General features: G+C 46.7%; 1 protein-coding gene across 1 annotated transcript in view; it reads right to left on the bottom strand.

The window, feature by feature from the left end:
* HDAC3 (histone deacetylase 3) overlaps positions 1–14,937 on the bottom strand; it is a 148,673-nt gene that overhangs the window by 43,979 nt on the left and 89,757 nt on the right. The window contains exon 7 of the mRNA XM_037432381.2: positions 7,723–7,890. Within this exon, the coding sequence (XP_037288278.1) occupies positions 7,723–7,890 (168 nt within the window). The remainder of the gene's footprint in view (positions 1–7,722; positions 7,891–14,937) is intronic.

The raw sequence follows: 14,937 nt of genomic DNA, 5'->3' as shown, positions 1-14,937 counted from the left end.
AAAGATGCTGATGGCGGGAATATCCCATTGCTTTTGCCTCGAGGAGCTTATCAAAGGCGGAACAAAACTACAGTCAACTCGACAAGGAGGCACTGGCTTTAGTGTTTGGTGTGGATCGGTTCCACCAGTACTTGTGGGGCATCTCATTCGAAGCACACACTGACCACAAGCCACTTCATGGACTGCTGGGTGCCAACAAGCCCGCTCCCGTGCAAGCTTCGCCTCGAGTGGTCAGGTGGGCTCTGAAGCTTTCTGCTAACAAGTACGAACTTGCATACAAGCCTGACAAAGAGCTCGGCCACGCTGATGCTTTTAGTAGACTGCTTCTCCCAACTGACACTACTGCATTACCACGACCTGCTGAAATCTTGCTAGAGGAGGCATAACCGAGACTCCTATCACCAGGTGTTGTGGCCCAAGCCACACGAAATGGCCCAGTTCTGGGCCATGTTGTTCTTGCAGTTCTGAAAGAAGAAAGGCCTCCAGTAGGACCAGAGTGGAACCCTTTCAATACCAGAAGCTCAGAACTCAGTCTCCATGAAGGTTGCCTACTCTGGGGATCAAGAGTAGTTATTCCAAAGTCATTGCAGGCCCAAGTTCTTGGTGTTTTTCATGCCAGTCACTCGGATATCGAGAAGAGCAAGATGATTGCCAGAAGCCATGTTTGGTGGCCAGGCATTGACAATGACATTGCCAACAGCGTGAAGAGCTGCACTATAAGCCAGACTCAACCTCGAGCTGCACAGCCGGTTCAGCAGACGCCGTGGCCTTTTCCGCAGCGACCCAGGTCAAGGCTTCACATTGATTTTGGGGGACCATTCCAAGGTCACATATTCTTGGTTATTGTGGATGCGTTCCAAAGTGGATAGAAGTCTTTCCTGTGTCTTTCACATCTGCAGAAGCTACCATTTCTGCATTGAGAATTGCATTCGCTCAGCATGGCCTGCCTGATGTCATAGTTTCCGACAACGATCCTACCTTCACCAGTGCCCAGTACCTTGAGTTCTTAACTTGAAATGGAATACGCCGCATGCTTGTACCGCTGTATCATCCTGCCTCAAATGGTGCAGCTGAACGAGTTGTACAAACTGTGAAGAACAAACTCAAGAAGTCCGGTTCAGGGAACTTCCAAACGCAGGTCTGCAGGTTTCTGTTCCACTATAGGACCACACCACATGAAGAGACAAGTCAGCCACCGTGTGAACTCTTGACAGGAAGAATGTTCACGACTCTGTTGGATGTCCTCAGGCCAAGCCTGTAGACAGCTGTATTTCTAAAATAACTCAAGCAGAAGTTGTATGCTGACAGAGAGTCCCAGCAGGCTCCATCACTGCAGCCAGGTGATGACGTGTACGCGCGAAACTTTCGCAGGGGTACACCCTGGGTGCCTGCCAGTGTTGTGGACGTCACTCCGTCATCAGCCAGTGTCCGTTTTGAAGATGGCACCTTGGGAAACCGACACAGCGACCACTTGCGCCTTGTGCAGACAGTAACATTGACCTTTCCTGAAACTGCTATCGCTGCAGCTCCACCACAGTTGGAGCCATCGCTTCTTCATGCGCCAGCTGTTCCAGAAGTGCCTCATCAGGAACAGCTACCCGGAACTAGCTTCTCTGGGAGTAGCTGTGCCACGGAGAGTGACGGGACTGCGCTAAACAGTGGTGTGCATGTGAACAGTGACTCTGTCGTGCCTACGCCTAGCACGCCGAAGTTGCGAAGTGGCACAAGAACTAGGAAATCGGTGAATAGGTACTCCCTGTAGTCTTCCTCCTAAGAGGGGAGGAGTGTAACAATGTTGGCTCAAATGCAGCGCCCCCACGCAGTGCTGATAGTTTTGTTGAGCTGTGCAAGCCCGGTACAGCAAGGGGGTGGCCGTTTCGGAAACAATAAACACAGTTCGTTCTGGGCAAAGGGCTCAACATGCTCTCATGTTCTTCGCGGGCCTGATGGCCTACTGTTCACGGTAGTCACTACCGCCTTGCCATCCGTTAATCTACACATGTAACAAGTGCCATCTGGCAATTATCTTGGAAAACAAAGCGCGAGCGGTATGCGCGCCCATCTTAGAGGTGATAAGGAGTAGAACGCAAGGTGACGGGTAGGTGCCACCACCGTGTCGTCTTAGCAAAGCGTTGGAAATGCTTGCCTTTTGTCCAAGCGTTGCATGGTCAGCGCAGCATAATAAACGCTACGGTCCTTAGAATTGCTTATGTATGCCTTGTCTGGTAAAAGATATACATGCAAAATATTGACGAGTTGTTATGGTGCCTCAGATATACGCGATAATTGCTTTTTAATTGAAGATCGCACAAGTATAAACGCTGAACCTTGAGCATTACAGGTGGGCGCTGCGGATAGGGTCGGCCGTTAGTGGTATCAGCCGGTCACCCCAATGCCTTGTAGGATGCCGTTATGAGTGTACAAACACACAAATGTACAGACATACAGACAAAATTTTTTTGCGTGGAAAGTTCCCAAGAAAGACTACCATCTTTAAAAAAAGAAAGCTGTTGCTGGGTTGAATGAATGTGTGTTTCAAGGAAAGAAAAAGGCACTATCTTCTGCAGCCCTTGCCCTTGCGGGAGCACGGCTGTGCATCTTGAGGGGGGGTCTCACACGCCGGTGCCATGCTTCCCCCTTTTCCCGTCCCTGCCACGTAACCCTTCTCCTTTCAATGACGCATGTGAAGAGAGCAAAAAAAAAAAAGCTACCATGGAGTGTTGGTTTTCTCTCACATGCCGATCTGCTTCTCTCCGCGTGGAGACGCTCCTTTTTTCTCGTCACGTGCTGGCCATGCTGCGGCTGCGTAGCGGAAAGGCTACGCAGTCGTTGTTGTCGTTTTTAGAGAGTGTCAGCGCTGGACATTTCTGTGCGCAACTTCTCTTGTCAGGAGAATGCTGAAGTCGAAGTAGAAATGCTTTGCAAGCTGCGTGCGAAATCGATTGACTCGCTGCAAGGCAAATGTGTGCAGACGCGCATCACCGATTACTTCAATTATTGACGGATGTCCTGTGATTTGTGAATAAATGTAAGTCTTCTAAAACTTCCCCCTCGTATGTTAGCTCAATGCACGTGCACCATTGCATGGAGAGCCCTCCATGTATTAAGTTTTCATTCATTCAAACTTTTTTATTTGGAACAAATTTTTGGGCCCCTTTGAGTTTGAATTATCGAGATATGACTGTACTAATTCAAGTAGCGCACAGTGTGGGGCTCGTTCTGGTTGGCTGCAGTAACGAAAATAATGCTTATTGCAACTGGCCATGCTATTTCTCGTGATGTGGAACACATTCCTAGTCAATTATCAAAGTTTGACATGGAGCTTAAGACATGAGGGCTTGAGGCGAGAGATACTTCTCAGGAGTATTACAGGGAAAAGTGCATTTCATAAGGTGTACATGTCGTACCTGACAGTTGCACAGTGCCTTAATTGCACCACAATTAATTGTCTCTGGTTCAAGCAGAAAAAGAACGCTGTTGTGCTGCACTTCCTTAGAGCGAGCATGAGTCAAGAGCTCAGTGTTAAAGGGACACTAAAGGAAGCTATTAAGTCGATGTTGATTGTTGAAATAGCGGTCTAGAAATCTCGTAGTAGTACCTGTGTGCCAAGGAAGGGCCTAGTTTGAAATAAAATTACATTTTACTGGCCGCATCGGGTTAGCACACTACAAATCACCCACCTCAAGAAGCGGACCGACCAGACTGACTCACGTCACTGTTGCCGTGAACAATGTTGCCCGTCTTTACAGCGTTAGTAGCAGCAGACCGGCCATTGATCAATTTCTTGGGTTTTTTTATTGCCCTGCTAGATGGCGCCACCTGTCCAGTGTAACTACGCGAAAATTGAATTTTCGAATCACTCGTGCCATTCCATATAATAGCATCCGGTGGTTCTTTTTTCCGTGAATCTAATAGAAATGAACATGCAGCATTTTATTGAGTCTCTTAATGCACAGAAGGTTCTTCATTTAGTGCAGCTAGATCGATTACTAGTGATTAACCATAGGTGGTCGGTCTGTTGTCATCAAGATCATTTTGAGTATGTCCTACTGCAGCGCATACGTTCTTGTGCATTTACCTAAATTACTCGGTAAGCAGGGCACTGTTGTTGATAATATCGTCATTTTAGATGTTGTCATACACTGAACTTTCACTCTGCGTAAATTGTAGAAGGGTTGACAGGCGGGCTAGTTGGTACAAATTCATAATGAAATAATTGGAAGCGCAAACCAATGGGACACAAGAGAAGAGACAAACAAGCGCAGACTGAAACTCAGTTTATTAAGAGAAGAAATTATATACCAGAAAGACAAGAAAGGGAAAAAAACTGGAGAGAAGGTTCCACCATCATCAGGTGTCTTCCAGAAACGAGATTTCACAATCTAACAGTGATATAGACAGTGAACTAACACAACTATCAATATTCTTTTTAATAAAAAAAAGGCTTCCGCAATCTCTCTAGGTTTTTCTAGAGAGATTGCAGAGTCTCTAGCTTTATTTCGTTCTTTGTGTCTCATAGCCTGAGGCTTGTCACTGCTGATAAGAAAGGATGTTTTGTTGTTCTCTCTCAAGAACAATATGCTTCAAAGGCGTCTGCAGCCATTAGGAAAAACTTTAAGGAAGTTTCTGATAAACCAGTTGAAGTTAAGAAGCGAGCCATCGCTTTCCTGGAAGCTAGCGACATGTGCCGACTCGCATCTTCAGTGAAAAGAGCGAAAAAAATCGCACTAGAACCATTTTTTTCAGCAAAAACCCATAAACTAGACATCCCTTTTCGAACAATTATTACGGAACGAAGCACATAGCAGCATGAAGTTTCAATGTTCCTCCAGTTTCACTTGTCAGCCTTGAATTTTCAGGACCCTTTTCTGGTAAAGGGTTCAAACCAGGTTGTTGACTTCTTAGCAACCAAAAAATTGTCTAACAGCAGTGGTTTTAGTATCGACATTGTATATTTGTTTTACTCGGTTCCCCACCCTGAACTCATGAAGTGTGTAAAAAAATGCGTCACGCAGGAAAATGACGAACTTTCATTCATAAACAAATGTAGGATGTCGGTTGAGAGCTTCATGGAACTACTCTTTTTTATGTGAATTCTACTCTTGTATTATGGGGCGATAAGTATTACGTGCAAAAGTCTGGCATTTGTATCGGCTCTCATGTAGCACCGGTCCTGTGCGACATATTCTTAAGTTATTTTGATAGAGCTTTGCAAACGGCACTAAGCAGCCTCGTAATTAATGTCTTCAGATATGTGGACGATTACCTTGTGCTCGTTCATTCACCTTCCTTGGAAAAAAAAACAGGACAAGGTTATTGAAACCTTCGAAAAAAATGGGCATGGATTACGTTTTATGCATAAGATATTGATATTGATAAGATATTGCATGATAAGATATTGCAGTTTCTAGATCTTGAGTTATCTTTTGGCGCAGATCACCTATGTTGGTCCTACTCTCTCCGTTCAAAGAAACCAATCTTGGACTACTCTTTTTCGCATTCTAAAGTAGTAAAATCGAGTATTGCAATTAACCTTCTCAATTCTGCTGTAACGCAATTATGTTTCCACAAAACGGCGCATGTTTTTTCTAATCAAATAATTGGGTTGCGAGAGGAAGGCTTTCCGTCTAATGTCCTCATTTTCGCCGCTCAGAAGGTACTGCGTATGAAGAAAGAGAAGGAATGCCCCTTAAAGGAGGCAGATAAAAGACGTAAGTTTGCAGTAGTCCCATATGTGCACGAACTTTCGCATAAGATAAAAAATGTTCAAAAAAATTCAACCTTGACGATGTATTTTTCGCAAGTGGAAAACTGCAACAAATGTGTTCTAGAATTGACTTACAAAGCAGATTGAAGGCAGGTCTTGTGAAGAAAGGTTGTGGTGTCAAGCATATCAATTATTTCACCAATTGGCGATTTAATGTCATTTATTGTATTCCACTCTCATGCGTTATACATTGGGCAGACTGGGCGCTGCTTGAATGTTCGCCTGCGAGAACACTACAATGCGCTGAATTCAGCCCCGGGTTTACATTTGTCCGCCCATTGCAAAAAGTGTGGCTGCGTACCTGAATTTTCGCGCACATTTGTCTTATACAGCCATCATGACACGAAAACTAGAAAGATTGCGGAAGCCTTTTTTATTAAAAAGAATATTGATAGTTGTGTTAGTTCACCGTCTATATCACTATTAGATTGTGAAATCTCGTTTCTGGACGACACCTGATCATGGTGGAACCTTCTCTCCAGTTTTTTTTCCTTTTCTTGTCTTTCTGATACATAATTTCTTCTCTGAACAAACTGAGTTTCAGTCTGCGCTTCTTTTGTCTCTTCTCTTGTGTCCTGTTGGTTTGCGCTTCCAATTATTTCATTATGAACTGCGTAAATTGTTATTTGATTTTAGTGTCCCTTTTAAAAAAAAAGCCCCTGCATTTTTGCATTAATCCATAAGGTCTTATGTCCCTAAACCACAATATGATTATAAAAAATGCCGCGGTAGAGGGCTCCAGAAATGCCCACCATCTGGTCTTCTTCAACAAGCACCAAATCACAGCACAGTGGCCTCGAGCACTTTAGCCCCCACCAAAAATACAGCTGTTGCAGTCAATCTCGTGACCTGTGCTACAGCAGTCGAGTGCCATCACCACTAGACCATTGTGGTGGGTGGCCTTGCGTCTTTGCATCAAGTTCAATACTCTCAGGTGCACTAGAGCAGGCACAGAAAGCTGGATGCCTTGGTTTAAACAAAAGCTCACAAAATAGGTCCCAGTTTCGAGCATCAACCTTTTCGAAATTGTGCTGTTTTTTGTTTTTGTTTTGTATACTGGTCTGTTTTAAAGTATTGTATTTACTCGAATCTAAGCACCCCCTTTTCACAAGATCACGATATTATAAGATAAGGGGGGGGGGGCCTTAGATTCGAAAGTTTGAAAAATGACAACGCTGCTCAACCCCCTTTTAGGAGAGCATTTAAAAACAAGATTTACACGAGAAATTGCATTTTAATTGGAAAACAATAACAAGGAAAATAGGTGCACACAGTGAACCCACCTCTCATAGCAGGTCAGTCACTATCACTGCCACTCTAGTCTGTCACTCTCTGTGTCCCACAGCAGATCTTCTTCAGTGCCGTCCAAGCTGTTCGTGCTGGAACACTTTTTGAATGACTTCGCGACAACGTCGACTTTGATACGTTGCCACGCGTCTGAAATTCACATTGCCACGGTTCTGCTACTTTCTCACCGGCATTTTTTTTTTTTTTTTTTTCCGGTCGGGGTTCCCGATCCACTTTTCGAACTCCTGTTGAAGGTGGGCCTTGAATGGCTTGTTCACTGAGACGTCCAGGGGTTGCTGCCCTCATTTTAACCGATGTCAGGGCTATCAAACAATTAAGACGAAAACCCTGCGCACGCCTTCCGCCGCCACGAAGCCAGCGCAACCTGTCTGACTTTGAGGATTGGATTGGATTATCCACCGATTCTTTTTTTGCCATCTCTTGTTTGAACCTAGCAACATACCACATGGCAGCTTTCAAGATTAGTGACGAGGTGAGCCATGCTTGCAGAAAAAAAAAAGAAGGGGTGCTTTGATTCGCAAGCAAACTTTTTCTAGTGAAAACAGGGGGGGTGCTTTGAATCGTGTAAATACGGTAGTAAATAGCAGTTTATGCTCAATTTGACGTGCTCTGTTCACACAGTGCAATCGGAAATTGGCAAGTCTTGCCTGAAAGTAGCTGGCATCGTCAATTCCCTCCTTGAGGGGAACATTGACCGAGTAGTAACGGCCACTCTCAGCACCAAGCTCGTACATGTCGCCAGTTCCCGGAAAGAAGTAGTTGCCGTACTTGTGGAACGACACCGTCATCACCCGATCCGTCAGGTAGAATGCCTCCTGCATGATGACATTGTCCACAATTTAAAAAAGTGATTACCCCTGGCACGAGCGAGAAGCGCTTGAAAGACTGAGCCTAAGAAAGAAAGACTGAAGCTTAACACCATTAATTAGGTTTGTGCAAACAGTGAATTTTAGGGTGGAAGCGAACTCGAAGTGAATAGTGATTTCGGTGGAATAAATTTGAATTGAATTCGAATGGTATATATATCGTCTATTATAAAGGAAAAGGGGCATATTTGTCAAGACCAAACTACCAATTTTTTTTTTTTTTTTTGAGATAAGGCCTGTGCAAAGGCCATTTTTTTTTGCATGAAAGAAAGTGGCAGCAACTTTGAATAGTAGCAGGATTTGACTTGCGAACCTAGTCATAGTCAGTAAAATATGCTATATTTTAAAATTTGCTATAACAAGCTTTTAAAGTGAAAATAAAAAAAAAACAAAAACCCATGAAGCAGGGCTTCGCTAAAGTGCATATTTCTCTTGAATATAAATTTTGAATGCTTAGCACTACCTCACTGCAGTGAAACCACATTTGTGTGCTAACTAATACACTTGAGTAGGTGTTTTCACGGCTTAGCACCCCTTCACTGCAGTAAAACCACCTCTACAAAGTTTTACAAGCAGATTATAATACAGTGCAGTCCACTTATAACGATACCACATATAACGATATATCGGTTATAACGATGGGTCGACTTAACAGTCTCATTTTATGCATTGGGGCTATGGGGAAAAAAACCATATATAACGATATGTTATCCACCGCATATCGGATACAACGATGAAAAGTTTGCCGTGGACGGCATGTTTCATTCAGAATAATCGTAACATTTAGATTGATAAGTTCCTCTGAAACGAACTATGCCGAGACAAGACGAAAAGTTAGCGTAGGCGAGTACGTATCTGCCGCCACTGCAGGACAGCGCCGGCAGCGCGTCCCGGCCGTTCAAAAAGCCGAGGAGAGCATCGCGAGTTGGCGCGACGCGCTACAGATAGCGCCAGCTGTGTCACGTTTTGCGCTTCGCCGCGCGTCGACCGCGGAGAGGCTGAGAGAACTTAAAAAAAAAAAATGCGAAAAGCAAAGCGCCGCGCTCCGCGGCTCCCCGCCTTCTGCAACGGCAAGCCAGCAAGCTACTCGTAGCTTGCCGAACGAAAGTGGGAAAGAGAGAGAAAATAAAAAAAGCGAAAAGCAAAGCGGTGTGGCGGCATCGGGGCGGGGCCTCGTTGGCATTCCGGCTGTGTACCTCTGGCTGTGCTTTCTTCCTCCCACTATTCCCACCCCGCCGTCGGTCAGTCTCTCTTCCTCAGCGAACCCGGGATGCGTTCTTCGGAGTAAGAAATAGTCTTGTTTTTGACATCCTACTATCTACAATATTTATTAATTGTTGAAAATAGCGAAATGAAGCCTGGGGCTACAAAAGGTACGTCCGGCGACGATTTTTTGGCGGCAGTCTAGATATAACGATCACCGGTTATAACGATCATATTTTTAGGTTTTCTCGATATCGTTATAAGTGGACTGCACTGTATGCACCTACTTGCTTGTTTAAAATAAGTCAAAACTTGCTATAATTTAAATTCGATTCGAAGTAAATACTGCATTATTCGTTTGAATATTCAAAGCATTCAACTATTCACACAAGCCTACCATTATTACATGAAGCTATAAATGCAAATGACCACTGTCTGTACACCTCATTGATAAAGAAGTGCCATTTAAAGGAGTACTGACACAATTCCAAGAAATTACAAAAGGGACATCTTACGTTTCTTTGTAGGCAGTGTTAATACTACCTACAGGCCGAAGTCAGACAACACGAACTGTAAAATATCTTAATTTGACTAGTCACTCCACATCAGGGAGCCAGCCCCATTGCAATGGACGTTGTCCCGACGAATCAAGACAAAGTTTGAAAATTCTGCATGCAGCGAAAATCCCGAAAATCATTGTTGGGGTCGGTGGACGACAGTTTTCTCATTGTTGTGCAAGCACAGGACGTGCAGGTGACAGAACTGCCGCTAGTATGACAGGAGTTGCTGTCACCTTGTGATGTCACACTGCCATGAGACGTCACTGTGAAGCCGCCCCCTCTATATTGAAGCCAGAAGCTTATTTTCAATGTAGCAGTATTGAAATATATTCAAGTCATTCCCGGCCACTGCATTATCTTTTGGGGGTATTCTCAACATCAGTGTTTTTATTTAGAGCAACAATATGAAAATATTTATAATTTATGTCAGAACTCTTCTAACGTACATACACAACGTCCCAGTTGTCATTGTAATGCCTGCATGAAGTTTGAACTTAATGCAACTGCAGTAAATAAAGAGAACAAAAAGGGCATGGGTGACTGCACTCCTTCAATTTTTTAATATCTGACTTTTTGATGTGCTCAGCACTTACCACTCCCTTTGTAATCATAACATGTAGATGAGGCCTACATTATGATTGCTTTTCTGAGAATAGAATCACTCCTTTGTCTTTTTCGATATTGCATGTTTGGGTGTCGCTCCGAGTGACACATGAGGGTAGCCTCACTTGGTAATTTTTTTTCTCTTCCTTGAACGACTTCCTGGATTGTTTTTGCCCTATCGAGGAAGTCACTCTCCTTTCTCTAATACTGTAGTGTGCTGGGCGGGCCAGTACAGCATCTGTGCGCCAGCAGACTGCGCCATAGTGTTCCTGGATGTTCAGCCTAACTGGGCACAATTGAGGCACTCGGCAGAAGAAAAATGCAGCATTGATGAACAGTTTAGGTGCAGTGGTAACAAATTGCATCCACTTTCCTTACCGCAGCAAGTTGAAAGAAAGTGCTAGTGAACAACTTATTAGCACCTGTGAGACTGCACTGGGATCGGAGCAAGTGTGGGTGTTGCAGGCCAGCAAAGTGAAGCCAGTGCAACGAAATTCGACCTATGCAGTGTGGGCATGCAAACTAGCCAGGTCTGTGGTCATGCGGTATTGTGAGTGAGGAACACTTCCTTGAGTTCAGCATTTATTCCTTACTTTGCATCGACATGGGAGAGTTGAGCATGCAGAATGCAAGCGACTGAACTTCAAGAGAATGCTGCTACCCATAAACGCTGTTGTGCCGAGTCAAGCAATGATGACAGCGTATATTTAGGGCAAGGCACCTTAAGGTGCTGTCCGGTGTCCATTGTCACAGCTACATTATATGGGGCAACATATGATAACCTGAGACACACACACAAAAAAGGTTTAACAATAATGTGACAGAGAAAGAGAGAGGGGGGAAGGCAGGGATGTTAAGCAGAAGCTAATTTCCAGTTTGGTATGAAAAAGTAAGGAGGAAAAAATTTTAAAAAATTGAGAACACCTACAACCACAAACACTACTTGAACATGATGAACATAGCTTTGTCACTGACTCCCTGTGCCTCAACGTACATTATGCTCAGGTAAAGCATGCTTACTCCTCCACTAGTCACGACTCACTCCATGGAGATGCAGGAATTTTTTTCCTTTTTAAAAGCAAAGCATGTCCGGGGCCCACCATGCCACAGAAGAGATGAATACCACTACAGATATTGCCACGTTCCATTTCACAAGTTTTTGTTATCGTTCCGAAACACCACACGATTCTCGGCGCAAACCGCGCCTGCAGGTTTCTAGAAGGTTCCGGACAGTAGTAGATCATTTTGATAAGATCACGCCTACTGTGCGAACGGTACAGATTGTTCTGGAACCTACGCCACCGCCAGCGATAACGCTAGAACATTCGACGGCAAGGGTATAAATGCCGACGCGCTTCGCCGCTTGTTAGTTGTTGAACGAAGGCCGACGCTGCGTTCGCCGCTATCAGTCCGAGACTGCTATCTGTGCAAGACTGCTGCTGTAATTAGACTTTCCCTTTACCTGGCACAGGTTCGCCCAAATAAACAGTTAAATCCCAACACGAAGTTTCCTGTCTTTGGCCACGTCACGACCCCGTAACATCTGGTGGAGGTGCTGCTTCGTTCATGTACCGGACGCCCCCGTCAAGCCGTGAACCCAGCCCCCGTCGCGGAGAAGACACCGACGCCAACCAAGAACAGCGAACGAGCCGCCGACAGCAAGGTCTCCCACCGGAGTACGGCCTTCTACAAGACAAGGCGCGGAAGACCAAGACCATGACCTCGACTGCAGCGACAATGACAACCGGAGCGTCCTAGCCCGCGATCCTCATTCATCAACCCAGGGAACCACCAACGTTTCATGGGTCATTGTTTGAAGACCCGGAAACCTGGCTAGAAACATACGACCGTGTGGCCGCCCTCAACCACTGGGACAACAAAGAAAAGCTCCGTCGTGTGTACTTCTACCTGGAAGACACAGCAAGGACCTGGCTAGAGAATCGTGAGTCCACGCTCCGAACGTGGGATGTCTTCTGCGGCGCATTTCTGCAAACGTTCGCGAGCGTCGCTCGCAAAGAGAGGGCCGCTGCTCTACTCTCTACTAGAGACCCGGGTTCAGCTACCAAATGAGAAGGTTGGAATTTTCACAGAGAAGATGACCCGCCTATTCCGTCACGCTGACCCAGACATGCCTGAGGAAAAGAAAGTTCGTTTCCTCATGCGAGGGGTCAAACAGGAGCTCTTCGCGGGACTAATAAGGAATCCACCGAACACCGTCCAAGAATTTGTATCCGAGGCGACCACCATCGAAAAAACGCTGGGCATGCGCACCAGACAGTATAATCGTCGCCTGACTCCAGAATGCGCTGCTGCTCAATCCAGTGACTCCGATGACCTGCGTGAAACGATCCGAGCGATCGTGCGGGAAAAGCTGCGCAAACTGTTGCCTTCGGCGCAGCCTCAAGTGGATTCGATCGCCGACATTGTGCGAGAAGAAGTCCGGCAATCGCTTCGAATTCCCGAAACACCGCCGCCCGAGCCAGAAACTATGAGCTACGCCGCTGCAGTGCGCCACAACGCTCCTCCCCGTCCACGCCAAAACGCCGCCCCGTCACACTTCCGTCGCCAGACGCCACCGCCGCCACCACCCCAACCGACGTCCTACCGTTCCCCAGCAGGCCAGCGCAGTGCACCGAGGAAAACGGACGTTTGGCGTGCACCTGACAACCGCCCGCTCTGCTACCACTGCGGCGAGGCCGGGCACACATACCGTCGTTGCCAGTACCGACAGATGGGACTGCGTGGCTTCGCCGTCAATGCACCGCGTCCGCAGCCAGGAGATCGGCCACGTGACATCGCCGACTACCTGGCAGGAACTCAATGGACACCACGAAGTCCTTCCCGTTCGCCGTCGCCCAGCCGCCGCATGTCACCGCACCCCCGGCAGTACTCTGGCCCAACGCGGGGCCGGTCTCCTAGCCCGTATCCGGGAAACTAAGGGCAGCAACCGATGGAGGTGCGGTTGCTGTGCGACGAACTACCGAAGATCCTCCGACGACGACGCCGACGCGACGGAGCTTTTTGAACACAACACCAACCAGGCAAAGCCCTGAAGGCAAAAGCTCACTTACCGAAGGTAGCCGGACGACGCAACATGGAAGCAGCGGAACAAGCCGACGCAGCCGTGACCCGACGCCACGCCCTAACTGTAATGCGAGACGGCGAACTAGCGACCTCGACGTTCTTATAGACGGCCACAGTGTGACTGCTCTCGTCGATACTGGAGCCGACTATTCTGTCATCAGTGGGTCGTTCGCCGCGAAGTTAAAGAAAGTTAGGACAGCTTGGAAAGGCCCTGAAATCCGCACAGCTGGAGGTCATCTTGTAACGCCTGCAGGAATCTGCACAGCGAGAGTCACCATTAACGGCCGTATTTATCCTACAGACTTCGTAGTCCTACAGCGTTGCTCGAGAGATGTCATCCTTGGCATGGACTTCTTATGCCTCCATGGTGCTGTCATCAACCTAAAAACAAGGTCGATAACATTATCCACAGAAGAAGCACTACCGCCGCGCACGCCGTCAGGACACCATGCCTTGAATGTGCTGGAAGAACAAGTCACCATTCCGCCTCGCTCAAGCGTCATTATTTCAGTCGGCGCTCCTAAATCACCTGCCTTGGAAGACGTCGTTGAAGGCAGTCAGCATCTGTTGGTCACCCGAAATATTTGCGTCGCAAGAGGAATTGCAGAGCTGCGGGGAGGCAAAGCAACGGTTATGCTCACGAATTTCAGCAATGAGTACAAACATGTGAACAAAGGAACAACGGTCGCATACATCGAAGAAATTGTCGAAGCCACCAGTGCTTTCGCCCTCGCCGATTCTGCGGAACCTGCTCAGAGGAACCAAGCCCCTACCATAGATTTCGACGTCAATCCCAGACTTCCGAAGGATAAGCAAGAACAGCTCAAGGCCCTGCTCCTGCAATACGAAGATTGCTTTTCGTCATCATCGAAAATTCGGCAGACCCCAATCACGAAACATCGAATCATAACCGAAGAAAATGCCAGACCACTCCGTCAGAGTCCGTACAGCGTTTCGACGCGAGAACGTGAGGCAATGAGGAGACAAGTTGATGAAATGCTGCGAGATGACATTATCCAGCCGTCCAAGAGTCCGTGGGCATCCCCCGTGGTGTTAGTGAAGAAAAAGGATGAAACCCTACGTTTCTGCGTCGATTATCGCCGCCTGAACAAAATCACAAGAAAGGACGTGTATCCTCTCCCACGAATAGACGACGCACTTGATCGGCTCCATAACGCCAAGTACTTCTCGTCAATGGACCTCAAGACTGGCTATTGGCAAATCGAAGTCGACGAAAGAGACCGAGAGAAGACGGCGTTTATAACACCGGACGGCCTCTTCGAGTTTAAGGTGATGCCTTTCGGCCTTTGCTCAGCGCCTGCAACTTTTCAACGCGTTATGGATACAGTACTGGCAGGATTGAAGTGGCAGACTTGCCTTGTGTACTTGGACGACGTCGTCGTGTTTTCCTCGAGTTTCGACGAGCATCTTCGGTGCTTTGAAGCTGTACTTCAAGCCATCAAGACGTCCGGACTCACACTGAAGCCAGAAAAGTGCAGATTTGCGTATGAGGAGCTCTTGTTTCTGGGGCACGTTATCAGCAAGT

The sequence above is a fragment of the Rhipicephalus microplus genome, unplaced genomic scaffold, assembly GCF_043290135.1.
Source record: "Rhipicephalus microplus isolate Deutch F79 unplaced genomic scaffold, USDA_Rmic scaffold_14, whole genome shotgun sequence".
Classification (NCBI taxonomy): Eukaryota; Metazoa; Arthropoda; class Arachnida; order Ixodida; family Ixodidae; genus Rhipicephalus; species Rhipicephalus microplus.
This window is presented reverse-complemented; position numbering and strand designations above follow the sequence as displayed.